Raw genomic sequence first — 21,105 nt, forward strand, 5'->3', positions numbered from 1 at the left:
TTTTTTTAAAAAATTTTTTTTTTTTGATAATTCAACGGAAAGGGTTTTTTTTTTTTTTTTTTTATATTTTTTTATTTTTTTTTTACCAAATCTCTTGAGGAATCGCACATCACTCTGAAGGATTTTTTTTTTTTTTTTTTTTTTTTCTTAATTAATTTTATTTTTTTAAGTTTTGTTTTTCCCAATAAAAATTTTCGAAAAAAAAAAAAAAAAAAAAAAAAAAAAATATCTTAATTGAATTTTCAATTAAAACTTAATTCTTATTGATATTCCCACCCAAATAAACAAAAGAGAATATCATTTTTATATATATTTGTTAATCATTTACCCAAATAAATAAATAAATAAAATAAAAAAAAATAAAAAAATAAAAAAAAAAAATTGGGAAAAAAAATAAAAAAAAAAAAAAATAAAAAAAAAAAAAAAAAAAATTTTCAAATATAATATTAAAATGTATCACTCTGAAGCAAAAACTAAAAGAATTGTATTCAAAGGTGAATTAGGAGTATTTAATAGATTACAATCAATTTATCATGATTCAAATTTTGTAGAAAAAGTTAGAGAATCATTATATAAAGGTTTACCATTAATAGCCAATTTAAGATGTGGGCTATGGTATAGTGAAAAGTTTGATGCAAAAGTTTATTTCAAATCTACAGATGGTCATTATGGTAATTGGAGTTTCAGTACAAATAGATTAAACCTTCATCTATTAGATATAGTAAATAAATTCAATGGTGCAATAATTGTTGATTCAACTAGAAAAGGTAAAAAATTTCCAGACTCTTTCTCTAGAACTATTCCAATTTGGACTTGTGTAATTAATAGAGTTTTATTAATTTTAAAAAAGCAACAACAACAAAAGCAACAACAAGAAGAAGAAGAGATTGAATGGGATACGGAATTAAATATGCCAGGATGGGTTAGTGATAGTGAAAAGGATCAAGTTGAAAATAAAGTTGTAAATAAATTTGTAAATCAATTATTAGAGTGTGGAGCTGATTTAAGTGGATTTTGTAAAAGTGTTAAAAAACCATTAAGACCAATTTGGATTTGTGTAGAGTCAATATTACAATGGTCAGATTCAATTGTGAATCCGGAGGAATTAAAATTTCATCCATTATATTTAGTATCATGTTCTGATAATAGAAGAGAGGGTCATCCATCATATCGTCAATATGTTCAAGGTGCTGGTGATGATGAAGAACAATGGTCTTTTGGTTTAACTCCACAATTATTTTGGTCAAATCATAAAGAAATTTTAGCACAAAATAGAGATTACATTGAAGATTATATTTCACAATTATTATTAGATTCAAAAATTAATTCAATTGAAATTGTTGATGAAATTAGTAATGAAAATGATGATAATAATAGTAATAATAATAATAATATTAATAATAATAATATTGATTTTGGAGAAATTGATAAAGTTGGTGAAACTAATTTCTATATTAGTGATTCTTTAAAATGTAATTATTTTTTTTATTTATTTTAAAATTTTATTTTTTATTTACTAATTTTGTTTTAAAAAAAAAAAAAAAAAAATTAAAATAAAAAAGGTTTAAATAATAAAATTTGGAATAAATTTGATATTATTTTAAATTGTTCAGAAATTATTTATAAAGGAATTGTAAATGAAGAAGAAGGAAAAGATCAAGTTAGAAAATCAAATTATTTACATTTACCAATTAGAGAAGGTAAAATTGGTAAAAATGATTTATTTAATCAATTACAACAAGCAGAAGATTTCATTATTAAAAAATTAATTGAAAATCCAAATTATAAAATATTAATTCATTCAACTACTGGTAAAGCAAATTGTGTTTCAATTATAATGGCAATAATTACAAAATACTTTTTAAAATATAATAATAATAATAATAATAATAATAATAATAATAATAATAATAATAATAATAATAATAATAATAATAATAAAAATGGAAAGGATAATAATTCTGAAGATGATGATAATGATGATGAAGAAATTAATGAAAGTAATTTTTATTTTAAATTTTCAAATTCACCAAAATTTAAAGTTGAAAAAATTGATATAAAAATATCTTATTTATTCATTGAAAAATATTGTTCTCAGTCACTTCCATGTAAATCAATGAGATTGGCTGTAAACAAACATTTAATGTCACCAAAACCAAGTTTGGTTTATAAAGGTTATTTAAAAGAAAATAAAAAATAATTATTTGTGTATAATTTTAATCAAAAATAATAATTTCAAAATTACTTTTATTTTAGTATTTCTTTTTTTATTTATTTTTTTTTAAAAATTCCAACATTTTTAGTTAATTTAGAACAAAAAAAAAAAAAAAAAAAAAACATGACCATGAGATGACTTTTCAATCGAATTTTTTGATTAATACATAAAAAAAGTTTTTTTTTTATTTTTTTCTTTTTTTTTATTTTTTTTTTATTTTTTTTTTATTTAAACAGATAGAAAAAAAAAAAAGGGGTAGAGTCTTTTTTTTATTTATTTTTTTTTATTTTATATTTTATATTTTAAATATTTTAAAGAATGTCAAAAGTTAATGACTTTGGGTTTTCAGAAAGTAATGGAGATGAAGTTGGTATTACTATGAGTACACCATTTTTAGAGAGTGACAATAGTAATACACAAAGTATTAGTGGTAGAATAGGTAGTAATAATAATAGTAATAGTAAAAACAGTGGTGGTATTGGTAGTGGTGGCGGTATAAATATTAATGGTGATCCATATGGTAATAGTGGTGGTGGTGGATCAAAAACAAGTAATAATTTCGGATCGGGTACAATTGCATTTATGAAAGGATTAACTCATCCAGTAGCAGCATCAGTACATGTATTATTCAAATTATCAGCGATTTTATTATATTTATTTTCAGGTTTATTTGGTGGAGGTTTCATCCTTACATTCATTCTATGTATACTTTTATTAAGTTTTGATTTTTATAGTGTAAAAAATATAACTGGTAGACTATTGGTTGGTCTCAGATGGTGGAATCAAGTAGATCCAAAAGATGGTTCAAATAAATGGTATTTTGAAACTGCACCAGAGGTAATATTATTATTATTATTATTATTATTATTATTATTATTATTATTATTATTATTATTATTATTATTATTATTATTATTATTATTATTATTATTATATAGTATTAATTTTTTTTTTTTTTTTATATATTTATAAAATTAGGGTCATAGAGTTAATCAAATTGAATCATTAATTTTTTGGATTACATTATATGGCACACCAATATTCTGGATTTTATTTTTTTTAAAGTGTATAATTTCTCTTCAATTTGCTTGGATTTTAAGTATGGTTATAATTTATACAATTAATTTTTTATTGTTTTTCCAATTTCCTAATTTTTTTTTTTTTTTTCCTTTTATAATAAATTCAGTACCAATAATAGCATTATCATTAAATATGGCAAACGTTTATGGATTTTATAAATGTTCAAATAGTAATGTTTCAAACGCAGCTGCAACATTTGCATCAAACTATATTGGTAGATCACTATTACAGCGTGCAAGTTCATTTATGTAAAAAAAAAAAAAAAAAAATATAAAGAAAATAAAAAAGTAAAATTAAAAGTAATAAATAAAAGTAATAAATAAAAGAATGGGAGGAGGTAAAGAATAAGATAAAGAAAATAAAAATAAAATAAAAACATTTATTTATTTAATATTTCTCATTTTACCAATTAAATTACAAATATTCTTTTCAGCATTTGTTAGCAAAGATATATTATTTGTATTATTATTATTATTATTACTATTACCATTATTATTATTATTATTGTTATTATTATTATGTAATTGTTGATGATAAAATGAAGTAAAAGTATCACGATTCATTTCTAATAATGATTGAGTTTTTTGTAATAAAGGTTCAGCACTAACACCTAAAGCAGATAATACATTAAATAAATAACCAATATCATTACTAAGTTGTTGACATGATGGTTCATTTAATGTTATAATTTCAACTATTGTTTGTAAATATAATTTTTCAGTTGCTTTTGCTACAATTGTAATCCATTGATGAGCAATACCATCTTCCAATTCATCATCTTCATCATTTTCATCATTTTCATTATTATTATTTGTATTAATATTAATATCTTGATCAGCATCTTGTTGTTCTTTTTCTTGTTGTTGTTCTTTTTCTTGTTGTTCTTGTTGTTGTTCTTGTTTTTCTTTTAATTTTTCAATTAATAATTGTTCATCATCAAATTGTTTTTCTCTTTGATATTGAATTAAAAGATTTTGATAAAAATCATCTTCAGAATTCGAGCATGTTTTAATTGGATATTGTAATGATGTTGATAATGAAAATCTTGTTAATTCTTCTTCAGAGTATGGATCTAATTGTTGTGGTATAGTTAATAAATGATCAGTAATTTGTGATATGTAACTTAGACCGCCGCCACCACCACCGCCATTATTTTGACTTGGGTTATTATTATTATTATTATTATTATTCCATTCATTTGAAACTATTTTTGGTAATTCCTTTAATTTCAATTTAATGAAATAAATTAAAGTTTCATATACAAAATGTTGAGAAATTGATAAAAGTTTTGAAATTTGATTAAATGATTCTTGTAAAAGTAATGGTTTCTTTGAAATTGATTGATCTTTTGAAACTGATGATGATGATGATAGTGGAAGTGGTGATGATATTATATTCTCTAAATTTTGTACACTAATTTGTAATTTTTGAATTTTATTTAAATCTTTACCTAATAAAAATTTTCTAATATTACAAATGAATTGATCATTATCATTATTACTACTACTATTATTACTATTATTACTATTACCAAGATAATGAATAATATTTAAACTAGTTGAATTATCAAATTGTTGAAATTTATTTAAAAGTTGATGAATTGATTGAAGTAAATTCATTGCACCTTGAAAGTATTCCCAATTTTGTAATGTTGCACTTGTTCCAACACTATTACTATTACTATTACCACTACCACTACCACTTCTTGAATGACTTCTAGTATGACTATTTGTAAGTTTTTTAACTGGATCAACTTCACCATTAATGCTTGATGGTGTATTTATTTGTTGTTGTTGTTGATTAAAATTTGGAAAAGTACCACTACTACCAATAATATAATTTGTTGTTAAACCAGTTATAAATTTTAATTCATTAATTGTATCTCTTAGAATTAAAGAGATTTCAGTGAATATTTGATTTAAAACTGTATTGACATAACTATCGATATCAGTTGTATGTGTGAAATCAAAGAATCTTTCAATTGATTGTTGTGCGATTTGAAATGATTTTGGTATAAATTGATTCTCGATATTTTTAATTATATTTGTAAAATCAGCATTACCACTACCACCACTGCCACCACCACTCTTCTTTTGTAAAGTTAAAATTGGTGAAATCGATTGCAATTGTGATTTAACTGATTTAATTTCATATTCACTAAATTTATTTTGAAAGTATTTATATGGTTCAAATATTACTTTAAATAATTTATCTACTGCTGGTGAAGTAGTTGGTGTTGAAGAGGAATTAATTATGTTTGGAAATATTGGTGATAATGATTTTAAGAAAGAACAAGTTGTTTTATAAATTGATAATAGTTCATTAACTTTAATTGGTTGTTGAGTTGTTTGATTGGCAATCGTAATGGCTTGATCAATTCTACTTTGAACATTTGGATTAATCGTAGTGAATAAATGAATGATTAAATTCTCCAATACTTGAATATAATCTATTGGACATAATCCCGACAACCAATTGAATTCACTATTTATCATTACCAAAACTTCATCATAAAATTTTGATAACCAATTATGAAAGTTTGATGATGACGATGACGACGACGACGACGACGAATAAGAATTCCATAATAATTTTAAAGGATCGATTCTAACTTGATAATAATAAATAAAGAATTTATCTTGACGTTGAATATTTGTAAATATTTTTAAATAGTTTTTACAAGATTCTAAATCTTTTTGTTGTAATGATTGTTGAAGTGGTTGTTTTAATTGCGATTCTAAACGATCTTGATATACATTGAATTTCTTTGACTGTTCTCTAAACTCGGGTACGTCTGATAGGACTGATAATGACTGTTTCACTTCTTCCAATTTATCAGAGATCATTAGGTAATCGTTTGATGAGAATAACTGGTCTACAGTTTTAGAGAAAGATAATAACTTCTCTGCCTCTTTTAACGAACGAATTGATATCTCCATTCTAGATTTCACCTGATCCAATTTCTCAATGACCGACACTGTCTCCATTGATTGGGGTGAATCATTATTCATCTCTCCGATTTTAGATGATATACTTTTAATACGGTTCTTTAAATGTAATGATTCTTTTCTAATTCTATCCACTTCTCTAATTGATTTTGGTACAATTAATAATGATTCACTAGTTATACTCTCTAATGATATATTTAGTTCAATTTGATATAATTGTAATTTTGATAAATAGTTTGAACATATATTTTCAATTTCTAATTCTGCTTTTATATTATTTTGATCTGTTAATATTGATTGTTGATTAGATTTTGCATTACCACTACTACTACCACTACCACCACAATCACTTAATAAATTATTTATCCATGTTTTTGAATTAAAATCATTTGAAGAAAATATATCTTTTAATTCATTATTGATCATTTTTTTTTTTTTTTTTTTTTTTTTTTTTTTTTTTTTTTTTTTTTTTTTAATCAATCATATAAAATATATACATATATATTTATACAAATAATTTTTGAAACTGAACAACAAAATTAAATTTTTTTTTAAAAAAAAAAAAAAAATATCATAATTTTTCAAAAAAAAAAAAAAAATCTTTTTTTTTTTTTTTTTTTTTTATTTTTCCCACCTAAACTTTTAATTTTTATTTTTTTATTTTTTTTTTCTAATTTTTATTTTTTATTTTTCATTATTATTTGTATAAAATAAAAATATCTTTATACTTAATAACAAACTATTAAGTATATAGGGGGAAGGGAAAAATAAAATAAAATTAAATTAAATTAAATTAAATTAAATAATGTCAGTCGAAATTGTTCCTTTACCATTAAGGATTAATGAAAACGAAAGTTTTTTATCATATGATGATAGATTAAATAGAGTTGTATTTAAAACATCATCTGGATTTGGAGTAGTACTTTTAGATGATCCAGAAGCAAATAGAAGATATTATAGTTCCGATAAACCAATCATAGATGCAAAATTTTCACCAGATTTAAAATATTCTGCAATACAATTCTCAGATTATGATATTGTATGTATATAAAAACATATTATTTATTTATTTATTTCTCTATATATAATACACATTTAAACAAATGTGTTAATACATATAATTATTTTTATTTTAAAATTAGGAAATATTACATTTAGAGAATGGTACAAGATATATTCAAACATGTAAATATAAATCTAGTAAAGCCACTATATTAGGATACTATTGGACCACAAAAGAAAATATACTATTAGTAACAAATGCATCATTAGAATTATATGCAATGGGTTTGGATGGTTCATGTAAATTAGTTAAAGAAAGTAAAATTAAAATAACGAATTGTGTTTATTCTGTAAGTTTATCTACATATATATACATTTTTTTTTTTTTTTTTTTTCTTCAAATTTTTTAACAACAACAACTAACATTAATAATAATATTATTTATATAAATATAAATATAAATAGTTTAATTGTAATTTTGGAGTACTATTTTTACATTCAGGTGGTACATCAATTCAACCATACTTTTTTAGAACCAATTCATTTGATAAATTACCAAAGTTTAATATTGAAGGTAATGGGAATGGATTTAATATAAAGAATTTATATGTAACGAAATTACATGAAAAGTTTTTTTGTGTTTATGGTGATCAAGAGTATATTTATCTATACGAGATGACATTAGAGACAATCTATAAGATTAAACCTATAAAGATATTATTATCAGGTCCAAATAGTATTCATTTCGTTGATAATTTAATCATTGTACATAGTGAATTAAATATTTCAATTGTTTACGATTTGAAAACTATTCAACGTGATCGTGAACGTGGTCAAACTAATAAAAAAGAACCTGAATTTCCAATATCTGCAATACCAATGACACTTTCAACTATAAATAGTAATAATTTATTATATTTAATGAATAATGCTACAAAAACACATTCCACAACTTCAACTCCAATAATTAATTCTATTAATAATAATAATAATAATAATAATAATCCATCATCGTCATCATCACCTAGTAGTAGTAATAATTCACAATCATCATCACCAACAATGATATCATCATATGAACAACGCCAAATTGATCAACATAAAGAACAACAATTACAAAAACCAAATGTTACATTATATTCAAAGAATTGGAGATTCATTTGTCCAAACTATATTTTCGATCCAGATTCTGGTATTTGGTATGAAGTTACATTAAACTTTGAAAAGATTTCAAATTTCCTTCAATTCGATTCTCATAAAACTATACCTTTTCTTCAAGAACGTACTTTGTTAAGTGCAAAGTTTGCATTACTTTCGATCATTAAAACAATCATTGAATTTAAAACTGATACTCTTGATGGTATTGGTAAAATTTATGATGATCTAAATAAAGTTTTATTTAGAACTACAAATAGACAATTAACTGAAAGTTTACATAAATCAATTAATCAACCAAATAATAATAATAATAACAATAATAATAATAACAATAATAATAATAATAATACAGCACAAACTTTAAATTCAACTGGAAATCTATCAAATAGTATTTCAATAGGTGGAATGAATACATCAACTGATAATTTAACAACAACAACAACAACATCGTCATCAATATCATCATCACCATCAAATTCATTTATTGGTAATTCAAAAACCAATGTAAATAATTTATCATATTTAAATTATAAAAAACAACAGCAACAACAAATGGAAAAACAACAACATATGCCAAATGATGATGAAGATTCTTTTAGTTTAATTGGAGATGGTGGTAGTGGTGGTAGTGGTGGTAGTTTTTATAATACAAATACAAATACAACCTCAACTACCAATACCACTACTTCCCCATCTGGTAAAAGTAATAGTAATTTGAAATTATCACAATCATTAAATAATACACCAAATCAATCACCAAATAGTAGATCATCTTTAAATAATAGTAGTAATAATATAAATAATAATAATAATAATAATAATAATAATAATAATAATAATAATAATAATAATCATGTTGTACAAAATAGACAATCAAGAAGTAATCAATATATTTTAATTAACAGTCATGATATGTATGATTTCGTATTCAATCCAATTTATGAAAAATTATTAATTGAATCACAAAAAGAAAAAGAAAAAGAAAATGATAATAATAATAATAATACCAATAATAATACCAATAATAATAATAATAATAATATTGAAGAATTAAATTCAAATGAAAAATTAGAATTAGATTCAAAATATTTAATTGCAGTGGTAATTCAATATATTAAATCATTAAGTTTTAATCATTGTACTGGTATATCGGATAAATTATATAATCTATTGATTAGTTTATTAATTGATAATAATATGTTTTCAAGATTACATCAATTCTTACAATATTATGTAATCACTGATTCATTATCAATAGCTTATAAACTTTTATCAATTGGTGAACAATATCCACCAGTACTTCAATTGTCATTGGATATGTTTAAGAGATTATCAATGCCAAATATTATCATCGAAACTTTATTAGAGAGAGGTCAAGTTATTCAAGCAATTCGTTTATTACGTTCAACAAAGGAAACTAATGAACAAGCTTATCAAGAGTTGTTGACCCCAACTTATCCAATTCAATTCTTGGCTAGTTCTTCAAATCAGTCCAATGATACTCTATTCTTTTCAGTGTTTAAATTCTTTGAAACTAATAATTTAATTATACCTTCACATCCATCCTTTGATAAGTATATAAAATTATTCATTGAAAAGTTTACTGAAAAATCATTATCACCTCTATTATTAGATATTCTTTCAAATTTAAATAATAATAGTACTAGTGGTGGTGATATAACTCCAAAGAAAAATGTTGGTGGTAGTTTCTTAAATCAAAGTTTAAATAATTCTTCTCCAACTTTAAGATCTTCAAATTCTTTAAATAGTTCACCTAGACTTCAATATTCTAATAATTAATAATTAATTATTTTAATTTTGGTTTTAAAAAAAAAAAAAAATTAAAAAAAAAAAAAAAAAAATTAAAAAACTCTGATCGATTTTATTTTACTCATCTCTAAAATATATAAAAATAAAAAAAATATAAAAAAATATATATATATATATATATAAAAATAAATAGTGTATATCTTTATAACTAAATTAATTTTTTTAGTCTTGGTAAAATAATTTTAATTTTTTATTATAAAAAAAAAAAAAAATCATTTGAAAAGTACATAAACTTGAATGATTTTTACAATAATAATATTAAAAAAAAAAAAAAAAAAAAAAGATATCTTATTTATATAACTAAATTAATTAATTTTATAATATTTGTAAATAATTATTTAAATAATTAAAATTTATTATTTTTCAAATGATGAAGGTATTGGAAAAATTTCATTAAAAGTGATATCGAATAAATATTGAATTTCATCAGTCATTAATTCTATTCCATCATTTAAACATATTGAGTTTATAGTAAGTCTTAATTGATCAACTTTTTGAAATATTTGTTGAAAATTATCATTATTTAATTGAAGATATAATACATCGGATGTGGTTTTAATTGTACATTTTGAAAATTTAATTGCAAATTGGTTATATAAATGTGCCATTTGGAAATCAGTTTTATTTCTAAAGAAATGTGAAGAGGTGATTTCTAAACCTGTGCCGAAATCTTCTTGCATTTTATACCATATCTTTCTATTGAAAACTTGAATTCCATGAGCTGGGAAATTTCTTTTATACTCTTGTCCATCTCCCCATATTATTGCCAATGCTCTATTTGTTAATAAAACTCCCATTGTATATTCATCAAATGATTTTGAATTTCCCGATTTTCCACCCAGCACGTCTTTATTAAAAAAAACAACTTGATTAAAATTTTCATCAAAATAATCACTTTGTTCAACTGGTCTACTTAAAATTATATCATCATTTAAATATAAAAAACAATTTGAAACTTCAATTGGTAAATTCCAAAAATTTGATTCAATTGAATTTGAATTAAATGATGGTAAATCTGATCTAATAATTTTAAAAAATAATGAAAAAAATAAATATAAAAATGAAAAAAAAAAAAAAAAATGAAAAATCTATTAATAATTATTCTTTGAAAAATGAAAAAATAAAAATTTAAAAATAAAAAAATTATAAATAATTTACTTTTTATGAAAATAATCATCATGTGATATAAATCTAACATTTTCAGGATTTTCTATATTAAACCATGTCGGTATTTGATTTGCAGTAATTATAAAAATATTTTTAATCCATGGTGCATATTGTCTAACACTTCTTAATGAATATTTTAATGTACCAATATCTCTAAAATTGGTTGTGGGTGGTGAATAACTAAAATTACCTATTCTTTGTATTTTTGATTCTTCATGTATTGGATCTGAGCCATTAACCCAAGTATAAACTAAATCTACATATTTACATTCTCTTGACATTATAACTTGTTTAATATTTCTTTCATTTTCATTTAAACCAATAGGTTTTGATTTAAAATCATCATATATTTCTTTAGGAAAACTTCTATTACAAAATTTGAAAAAAATAATTAAATAAAAAATAACAATTACCAATGTAAATATAATTGATTTTTTTTTATTTAAATTTTTTATCATTTTTTTTTTTTTGAATAAAATAAAATAATATAAAATAAAATAATATAAAATAAAATAAAAAAAACCCAAAAGACACTAACTCTTGAAATTATTTATTTTTTTTCTTTGTCACTTTTTTAAATACTTTCAGAAAATAAAAAAAATAAAAAAAATAAAAAAATATATATTTTATAATAAATTGGATCAACCTATATGCTCAGAATGTCAAAAAAAAAAAAAAAAAAAAAAAAAAAAACAAAATAATTATTCTTTAAATTTCTTATGAAAACCCTGGTTTTTAAAACTAAAAATAAAAAATAAAATAAAAAAAAAAATTAAAAAAATTAAAAAAATTAAAAAAATCAAAATGCACAAAATAAAAATAGATTCGAACATTGCAAACGTTGTAAATGTCAAAAAAAAAAAAAAAAAAAAAAAAAAAAAAAAAAAAAAAAAAAAAAAGGGATTTTTTTTTTAAACACCAAAAGTGACTTGCACCAATTCCTCTAAAAAATTTTTTTTTTTATTTTTTTATTTTTTATTTTTTCATTTTTAAACCGCCAAAAAAAAAAAAAAAAAAAAAAAAAAACGAACCTTTTTAAAAAATAAAATAATTGATTTGAGTTGGACAATTTTTGTAAATAATTGTTAATAAACTCTAAACCCTCATTTAAATTTAAACATATTGAGTTCATTTTATCTCTTTAATTTTTAAATTCCAATATCTATAAAACCAGGAGGTGGTGTTGGTGAATATTGTCAAACACCAATACTGTTTTTTTTTAATTTTATTTATTTTTCAAAATTAGATTTAATTGGGAATAGGAAATTAAAAGTATCATCAGATTTTTTTTGAAGATCATCATTAATAAATTCCAAACCATCATTTAAACATATTGAGTTTGTTTCATCTCTGGAATTTTTAAGGATTTCTAATTTTTCATCAAAATTTTCATTATTTAATTGAATATATAATACATCATCTGAACCTATAATTGGTTTTGAATATCTTAATGCAAATTGAATATATAAATGTGAGATTTGAAAATCAGTTATATTTCTAAACTTATTTGAAGATGTAATTTCTAAACCTGCACCAAATTCTTCTTGCATTTTATACCATATCTTTCTATTGAAAACTTGAATTCCATGAGCTGGTATACTCCTTTTTCTATCTTGACCCCAAATTGAAGCCAATGCTCTATTTGAAAATAAAATTGCTTTTGAATATTGGTCATATAAATCTAGAAAATAGGCTTTTCTACCCATTAAATATTCCGTTAAAAAAACGGATTGTCTAAAATTTTTATTTTCATCAAAATAATCACTTTGTTTAACTGGTCTACTAAAAAATATATCATCATTTAAATATAAAAAACAATTTGAAACTTCAATTGGTAAATTCCAAAAATTTGATTCAATTGAATTTGAATTAAATGTTGGTAAATCTGACCTAAAAATTTTAAAAAAAAAATAAAATTACCATATTAATATTAATTAATTTATTTATAAAATTATTAAAAATTTAATTTAATTTACTTTTTATGAAAATAATCACTATGTGAAATAAATCTAACATTTTCAGAATTTTCAATATCGAACCATGTCGGTATTTGATTTGCAGTAATTATAAAAATATTTTTAATCCATGGTGCATATTGTCTAACACTTCTTAATGAATATTTTAAAGTATTGAGATCTCTAAATGAAGATGGTATATATCTATTTACAGAGATATCATCAGCTTGTAAACTCATTCTAGTTTTCTTATGACTATCGATATGTTTTGGATCTGAACCATTTACCCAAGTATATACTAAATCCACATATTCACATTCTCTTGATAATACAATTTGTTTTATTCTTTTTTCTTTTTCTGTTAATTCTATTGGTTTTGATTGAAAATAATTATAAATTGTATGTTCATCAAAAACTTTATTTTCACCATTAATCGTGTACCCAATTCTATTAAATAAAACAAATGGAAAATCTATATCTCTTAATTTACAAAATAAGAATGTATTACTTATTATTACTATTATTACAGCTATTAAAAAAACACCTCGTTTCAGTAGGTATTTTGGTATTCTCTTTGTAGCAGACAGCCTACTCATTTTTTTTTTTTTTTTTTTTTTTTTTTTTTTTTTTTTTTTTTTTTCCAACTTTACAATTTAGTTAATTTTCAGTTTAATAAATATAATAAACTATTCAATTATTACTGTTACAATTATTATTACTGTTATTTTTTTTTTTTTGTTTTACCAGAGGAAAAAAAAAATTAAAAAAATTAAAAAAATTAAAAAAAAAATGTCAACTAAAAATAAAAAATATCTTAAATTTCAAAAAAAACCGATTAACATGAACAATCTATTGAAAAAAAAAAAAAAAAAAAAAAAAAAAAAAAAAAAAAAAAAAAAAAAAAAAATTAATTATTTTCGTTCAACCGGACAAATCCAATTGTTTGAAAAAAAAAAAAAAAAAAATTTTTTTCGACGCAGTGCAATAATATATAAAAAAAAAAAAAGTGAAATTTAGAGAAGAAAAATAAACAAAAAAAAAAAGATACTTTTTTCATTATTTTGTTGAAATAAATTATTTTTTTATTTTTTTAAATTTTATTTTTTGCTTCTAAAACGAATTTCTCTTCAAATTTATTCTTTGGTGTCATTGAGGCAGCAATGGTGTAATATTCATTTGCTTTTTCATATTGTTTTAATTGAGTGTAACAATCAGCGATTGAAACTATACATCTAATTAAAGTTGGATCAATTTGATAGGAACTTAAAAAATAATCCAATGCTTCTTGGTATGTTGCATTTGGCACTTTACCAAATAAAGCATTTGCAACACCCCTCTCAATCCAACTTATTGATGCCACTGAATAACTCCATCTTCCTAATAAAAATAAGGTTATACTATCATTTGGTCGTAAATTTAAAGATTTTAATGCATACTCTTGAATTTTTGGTGCATTTCCCACTTTTTCTTTTGAACTTAAAAATTCACCTAATCCTGATGTTGAAATTGCCCACCACTTTATTATTTATTAATATTATTAATAATATTTTTTTTTTATAAAAAAAAAAAAAAAAAAAAAAAAAAAATTACATACTTTATATAAATCAGGATGTTCATTAGTTGGTATGAATTTATTTATTATTTCTAATGAAGTTTGAATATATTTTAATTTTGTATCTCTATCTTCTTCTAAATCACTTTGATTATAATATGCACGAGCTAATCTCCAATTGATTTCAACATTCTTATTGACATTATCTTGGTCCTCTTGTTGATTAATAAATTCAATGATTTCATCATGTTTACATTGGTCATGTAATTTATCTGCTTTATTAATTATTTCTTCCATTGGTAAAAACATTTATTTTACAAGTTTTTTATTACTATAATTATTATTTTTTTTATTTTTTAATTACCAAAATAAAATTTTTTTATTACCCCCAAAAAAAAAAAAAAAAAAAAAAAAAAAAAAATTAATAAAAAATATTTTAAAATAAAATAAATTAAAATTTTAATTCTCAATGCTAACACCAAAACTTGACACATTCTGAAAGTTATATATAACTCTTTTAATCTTTTCTTTTTTTATTTCAAAACACCACACATAATATTTTTTTGATTATTTATTTTTATTTTCATTTTTATTTTTTTTTTTTTTATTCTCACTTTTGTTTTAATTTTTATTTTATTTTATTTTTATTTTATTTTTATTTTTATTTTTTTTAATAAAAAAGAGGAGGAAAAAAAAAATTGTTAAACCATGTGATAAATTTTCAGACACATCATACGAACAACACTTAACTATACGCTCTTACTCAAACATATGCATACATGTAGTGTGCCCAATATTTTTGGTTTTAAAAAAGAGAAATGTTTAAATCCTAAAATAAAATGTATTTTTTATTATTTAATTATTTATTTATTTAATTAATTATTTATTTTTTTATTTGTATTTTTTTATTTTTATTTGTTTTATATTTATAAAGCTAACATTGAGAGTAAAGCAAGGGCAAAAAGAGCAAAACTAGCACCAATTCTTGTAGAATCAGAAGAGTCAGACTCTGAAGAGTTTGTTTTGTCTGGAACACAAACAACTGAGTATGTTGTAGTACCAATTGCAACTTTTGATTTACCATCTACACAAGTAAATTCATTTGAAGAAGTAGGAGTTGCAGCACATTTTGTATCTTGAGCACCAAATTGATTAAATGTAAACTTTGAGGTAGAACCAGTTACTGGTAATACATTAAGAATTGAACCACAAGCAGATTGGCAAGTATTAACCTTTAATTCAACTGGTGTTGTTACACATGGAGAGCTGGCATCTGAATTTGTAACTTGAAAATTTGAGAAAGTTTCAGCTGCATTTGAAGAAGCAATAATTGCTACAATTAATAATAATAATGGTTTAGTAAATTTCATTTTGAATTGGTTTATTTTTTTTATGTATTGGAATTTATATATATATAATTTGTTTTTATATTGATTATAATTTTTTTTTTTTTTATTATTACTATTTTTTTTTTTATTCTCAATTTATACTAAAAAAAATTATTTTTATTATTTTTTTTTTAATTTTCAAATATTTAGTATTAACACGTTGGTAAGAAACTTAATTTTTTTTTTCTAAACCATTGTTTTTTAAAAAAAAAAAAAACCAAGATTTATTTTTGATTTTTACTTGAAAAATGCAAGCAAAGCAATTTTATTTTTTTTTTTTTTTTTTTTTCTTGGAGAAATCTTTGATTGAGAAATTTACAATGACAAACTTTTTTTGTTATTTGAAAAATAAAATAAGGATTATTATTACTTAAAAAAACAAGAAAATTTATATATTTTTTTTTTTTAAAGATAGTTTTACCAGGAGAAAATTTAAAATTAAAATATGGAAACAATAGAATTTTTAATATTGAAATTCGATGCGATTGTAGATAATACTAATTGATTTCATTTCATTTTTTAAGTTAGAAATTTAGTTAGTTTCCTAATATTATTTTAAATTCCATTTTAAAAATTAAATATTTCTTATGATTAATTATTTAAACTATGCACAAAAAAGTTAATTTGTAAATTTAATGTTAGTAATATTTTAGATGATTAGATTTTTTATTTTATAATTTTGAACATATCATAAACGAATGTTAATTTTAATGAGAGTGTGGAAAATTAATTTAATTTATTTATTTGTTTTTTTTGTTTTTTATATAGCTAACATTGAGAGTAAAACAGAGGCAGCAAGAGCAAAACTAGCACCAATTCTGGTAGAATCAGAAGAGTCAGACTCTGAAGAGTTTGTTTTATCTGGAACACAAACAACTGAGTATGTTGTAGTACCAATTGCAACTTTTGATTTACCATCTACACAAGTGAATTCATTTGAAGAAGTAGGAGTTGCAGCACATTTTGTATCTTGAGCACCAAATTGATTAAATGTAAACTTTGAAGTTGAACCGGTCACTGGTAATACATTAAGAATTGAACCACAAGCAGATTGGCAAGTATTAACCTTTAATTCAACTGGTGTTGTTACACATGGAGAGTTGGCATCTGAATTTGTAACTTGAAAATTTGAGAAAGTTTCAGCTGCGTTTGAAGAAGCAAAAACTGCAACAATTAATAATAATAATGATTTGGTAAATTTCATTTTTCTATTTGATTTTTTTTATTGGGATTTATTTGTATGGTATAATTTGTTTTTTTTTAATTCTTATTTTTTTTAAAATGTTCTATTTATACTCAAAATCAGAATTTTTTTTTTTTTTTTTTTTTTTTTTTTTTTATTTTTAAATGTTAGGTATTAACACGTTGGTAATAAACTTTTTTTTATTTTTCATCTTGAATTTCAAAAAAAAAAAAAATCCAAGATTTGTTTTCGATTTTTAATTGAAAAATGCTAGCAAAGCAAATTATTTTAAATTATAAAGAAACTAACAAACTGAATTTTATTTAAAAGTAGTGTTGAAAATTATATTTCTTATAAAAAAAAATAAAAATTAAAAAAATAAATAATTCGAGATCATTTTTATTAATTATTTTTTTATTTCACTAATATTTTTAGTTTTTTTTTTTTTTTATTTTTTTTTATTTAATTATTTATTTAAATTAAATGAGTTTAAATCCCTATTCAACAAGAAAATTAAACTAAAATGAGTTTTTTAGTTTATATAATAAATAAATTTGAAAAATAATATAGTCACCCATTCCACCAATCATAACCTCGAATATTTACAAACAACATTATCCAGGAATAAATCAGATAAAATTTTGAAAGATAATTTAAAAATAACTTTTTATGGAATATTCCATTTTAATAATTGTTAAAACTATGGACATATATTTCACATGATTATATATTTTTTTTTTATTTATTTTATTTGTTTTTTATAAAGCTATCATTGAGAGTAAAGCAGCGGCAGCAAGAGCAAAGCTAGCACCAATTCTTGTAGAATCAGAAGAGTCAGACTCTGAAGAGTTTGTTTTATCTGGAACACAGACGACTGAATATGTTGTACTACCAATTGCAACTTTTGATTTACCATCTACACAAGTGAATTCATTTGAAGAAGTAGGAGTTGCAGCACATTTTGTATCTTGAGCACCAAATTGATTAAATGTAAACTTTGAAGTAGAACCAGTTACTGGTAATACATTAAGAATTGAACCACAAGCAGATTGGCAAGTATTAACCTTTAATTCAACTGGTGTTGTTACACATGGAGAGCTAGCTTCTGAATTTGTAACTTGAAAATTTGAGAAAGTTTCAGCTGCGTTTGAAGAAGCAAAAACTGCAACAATTAATAATAATAATGATTTAGTAAATTTCATTTTTGTTTTTGATTTTTTTTATTGGAATTTATTAATATGGTATAATTTGTTTTTAAATATATATTTTTTTTTTTTATAATTTTTTTTTTTTTTCAAAGTGTTCTATTTATACTCAAAAAATTTTCAATAATTTATTTTATTTTTATTTATTTTTTTTTATTTTCAATTATTTGGTATTAACACGTTGGCAATAAACCTATTTTTATTTTTCATCCAGGATTTTAAAAAAAAAAAATAAAAACCAAGATTAGTTTTTGATTTTTACTAGAAAAATGCAAGCAAGGCAAATTTTATTTTTTACCTTTTTTTTTTTTTTTTTTTTTTTTTTTTTTTTTTCGTGATGAAATCTTTGATTAGGCAAATATAAAATGAGAAACTTTTTATTTTATCTGAAAAACAAAATTAAGACTTTATTACTTGAAAAAAACAAAACAGTATTATTTTTAGTTTTTTTTTATTTTTTTTATTTTTTTTTTTTTTTGTTGTAAAAATTAAAATATAATTATACCAAAACCCAAAAAAGGTTTAAAATTAATTAGATTGTTTTTTAAAATAATATTCCTTTTTAATTTCCTTAAATTGAAATCAAAAAATTTCTTTTTTAAACAGTATAATTTTTTATTATTTATTGTTAAAATTGTGAGCGAATTTATAAATTAAATATTTTTTATTTTTTAAGTATGAAAATATTTTTAATTTTATAACTTTTCAAAAGCAAAAAGTAAAATGAAATTGTTTTAAATAACTAATAATAATAAAATATATTATTTATAAAGCTAACATTGAGAGTAAAGCAAGGGCAAAAAGAGCAAAGCTAGCACCAATTCTGGTAGAATCAGAAGAGTCAGACTCTGAAGAGTTTGTTTTATCTGGAACACAAACAACTGAGTATGTTGTACTTCCAATTGCAACTTTTGATTTACCATCTACACAAGTAAATTCATTTGAAGAAGTAGGAGTTGCAGCACATTTTGTATCTTGAGCACCAAATTGATTAAATGTAAACTTTGAAGTTGAACCGGTCACTGGTAATACATTAAGAATTGAACCACATGCAGATTGGCAAGTATTAACCTTTAATTCAACTGGTGTTGTTACACATGGAGAGTTGGCATCTGAATTTGTAACTTGAAAATTTGAGAAAGTTTCAGCTGCGTTTGAAGAAGCAAAAACTGCAACAATTAATAATAATAATGATTTAGTAAATTTCATTTTGTATTTGATTTTTTTGTTGGAATTTATTTATATGGTATAATTTGTTTTTAAATATATTTTTTTTTATTATTTTTTTTTTTTAAAATGTTTTATTTATACTCAAAAAAATTATTTTTTTTTATTTTTCAAATATTTGGTATTAACACGTTGGTAATAAACTTTATTTTACTTTTCATCCTTGATTTCAAAAAAAATAAAAACCAAGATTTGTTTTCGATTTTTAATTGAAAAATGCAAGCAAAGCAAATTTTTTTTTTTTTTTTTTTTTTTTTTTTCATGATGAAATCTTTGTTTATGCAAGTTTAAAATTAGAAACTTTTTTATTTTATCTGAAAAACAAAATTAGGACTACTATTACTTGAAATAAAATACCATTTTATTATTTTTTTTTTTAAACATATTTTGGTTGTAGTAAATTTAAAAATAAAATATATTAAAAAACAAATCAAGGTATAAAATTAATATTATACTATTTTTTAAATAATATTCCGTTTTTTTCCTTAAATTATTATCAAAAATTGCTTTTTTTAAATTCGTATAATTTTTTATTATTTATTATCAAAACTGTGAATTTTTCATATTTTTATTTTTTTATAATTTTATAACTTATCACAATTTTTCAAAAACAAACTATCCAATGAAATTGTTTTAATTAATTAATCTTAATAAAATATATTATTTTTTTTATTTGTTTTATGTTTTATAAAGCTAACATTGAGAGTAAAGCAAGGGCAAAAAGGGCAAAGCTAGCACCAATTCTGGTAGAATCAGAAGAGTCAGACTCTGAAGAGTTTGTTTTGTCTGGAACACAAACAACTGAGTATGTTGTAGTACCAATTGCAACTTTTGATTTACCATCTACACAAGTGAATTCATTTGAAGAAGTAGGAGTTGCAGCACATTTTGTATCTTGAGCACCAAATTGATTAAATGTAAACTTTGAGGTAGAACCAGTTACTGGTAATACATTAAGAATTGAATCGCATGCAGATTGGCAAGTATTAACCTTTAATTCAACTGGTGTTGTTACACATGGAGAGCTAGCTTCTGAATTTGTAACTTGAAAATTTGAGAAAGTTTCAGCTGCATTTGAAGAAGCAATAATTGCTACAATTAATAATAATAAAGAATTATTTAATTTCATTTTTGTTTTTTAAAATAATATTTTTTTTTATAATTTTTCTTTTTGATTGGTGCTCTATTTATACTT

The 21,105-nt window shown here is 21.5% G+C and overlaps 12 protein-coding genes across 12 annotated transcripts; 3 read left to right on the forward strand and 9 right to left on the reverse strand.

Moving 5' to 3' along the window:
- Positions 1-451: 451 nt before the first annotated feature.
- Positions 452-2,200, forward strand: DDB_G0286701 (hypothetical protein; the record flags this gene model as incomplete). The annotated part of the gene is made up of 2 exons (XM_632539.1): positions 452-1,472; positions 1,563-2,200. 2 exons carry the CDS (start codon positions 452-454, stop codon positions 2,198-2,200), a joined length of 1,659 nt encoding a protein of 552 aa, XP_637631.1.
- Positions 2,201-2,533: 333 nt separating this feature from the next.
- DDB_G0286703 (hypothetical protein) lies at positions 2,534-3,547 on the forward strand (the record flags this gene model as incomplete). The annotated part of the gene is made up of 3 exons (XM_632540.1): positions 2,534-3,052; positions 3,194-3,314; positions 3,402-3,547. 3 exons carry the CDS (start codon positions 2,534-2,536, stop codon positions 3,545-3,547), a joined length of 786 nt encoding a protein of 261 aa, XP_637632.1.
- A 131-nt stretch (positions 3,548-3,678) lies between these two features.
- cog7 (oligomeric Golgi complex component) lies at positions 3,679-6,669 on the reverse strand (the record flags this gene model as incomplete). The annotated part of the gene is made up of 1 exon (XM_632541.1): positions 3,679-6,669. The coding sequence occupies one exon, from the start codon at positions 6,667-6,669 to the stop codon at positions 3,679-3,681; it is 2,991 nt and encodes a 996-aa protein (XP_637633.1).
- Positions 6,670-7,048: 379 nt separating this feature from the next.
- Positions 7,049-10,203, forward strand: DDB_G0286707 (colon cancer-associated Mic1-like domain-containing protein; the record flags this gene model as incomplete). The annotated part of the gene is made up of 3 exons (XM_632542.1): positions 7,049-7,282; positions 7,386-7,595; positions 7,711-10,203. The coding sequence occupies 3 exons, from the start codon at positions 7,049-7,051 to the stop codon at positions 10,201-10,203; spliced, it is 2,937 nt and encodes a 978-aa protein (XP_637634.1).
- A 386-nt stretch (positions 10,204-10,589) lies between these two features.
- On the reverse strand, positions 10,590-11,858 carry gpt9 (hypothetical protein; the record flags this gene model as incomplete). Its single annotated transcript, XM_632543.1, has 2 exons — positions 10,590-11,253; positions 11,392-11,858. The coding sequence occupies 2 exons, from the start codon at positions 11,856-11,858 to the stop codon at positions 10,590-10,592; spliced, it is 1,131 nt and encodes a 376-aa protein (XP_637635.1).
- Positions 11,859-12,629: 771 nt separating this feature from the next.
- gpt8 (hypothetical protein) lies at positions 12,630-13,951 on the reverse strand (the record flags this gene model as incomplete). Its single annotated transcript, XM_632544.1, has 2 exons — positions 12,630-13,290; positions 13,377-13,951. 2 exons carry the CDS (start codon positions 13,949-13,951, stop codon positions 12,630-12,632), a joined length of 1,236 nt encoding a protein of 411 aa, XP_637636.1.
- Positions 13,952-14,445: 494 nt separating this feature from the next.
- DDB_G0286713 (hypothetical protein) lies at positions 14,446-15,216 on the reverse strand (the record flags this gene model as incomplete). Its single annotated transcript, XM_632545.1, has 2 exons — positions 14,446-14,871; positions 14,950-15,216. 2 exons carry the CDS (start codon positions 15,214-15,216, stop codon positions 14,446-14,448), a joined length of 693 nt encoding a protein of 230 aa, XP_637637.1.
- Positions 15,217-15,833: 617 nt separating this feature from the next.
- Positions 15,834-16,277, reverse strand: ponC2 (ponticulin-related protein; the record flags this gene model as incomplete). Its single annotated transcript, XM_632546.1, has 1 exon — positions 15,834-16,277. One exon carries the CDS (start codon positions 16,275-16,277, stop codon positions 15,834-15,836), a length of 444 nt encoding a protein of 147 aa, XP_637638.1.
- Positions 16,278-17,055: 778 nt separating this feature from the next.
- Positions 17,056-17,499, reverse strand: ponC1 (ponticulin-related protein; the record flags this gene model as incomplete). The annotated part of the gene is made up of 1 exon (XM_632547.1): positions 17,056-17,499. The coding sequence occupies one exon, from the start codon at positions 17,497-17,499 to the stop codon at positions 17,056-17,058; it is 444 nt and encodes a 147-aa protein (XP_637639.1).
- Positions 17,500-18,236: 737 nt separating this feature from the next.
- Positions 18,237-18,680, reverse strand: ponC4 (ponticulin-related protein; the record flags this gene model as incomplete). Its single annotated transcript, XM_632548.1, has 1 exon — positions 18,237-18,680. The coding sequence occupies one exon, from the start codon at positions 18,678-18,680 to the stop codon at positions 18,237-18,239; it is 444 nt and encodes a 147-aa protein (XP_637640.1).
- A 768-nt stretch (positions 18,681-19,448) lies between these two features.
- Positions 19,449-19,892, reverse strand: ponC3 (ponticulin-related protein; the record flags this gene model as incomplete). The annotated part of the gene is made up of 1 exon (XM_632549.1): positions 19,449-19,892. One exon carries the CDS (start codon positions 19,890-19,892, stop codon positions 19,449-19,451), a length of 444 nt encoding a protein of 147 aa, XP_637641.1.
- Positions 19,893-20,595: 703 nt separating this feature from the next.
- Positions 20,596-21,039, reverse strand: ponC5 (ponticulin-related protein; the record flags this gene model as incomplete). Its single annotated transcript, XM_632550.1, has 1 exon — positions 20,596-21,039. One exon carries the CDS (start codon positions 21,037-21,039, stop codon positions 20,596-20,598), a length of 444 nt encoding a protein of 147 aa, XP_637642.1.
- Positions 21,040-21,105: the final 66 nt, after the last annotated feature.

This window comes from Dictyostelium discoideum (assembly GCF_000004695.1).
Source record: "Dictyostelium discoideum AX4 chromosome 4 chromosome, whole genome shotgun sequence".
NCBI classification, from domain to species: Eukaryota; Evosea; class Eumycetozoa; order Dictyosteliales; family Dictyosteliaceae; genus Dictyostelium; species Dictyostelium discoideum.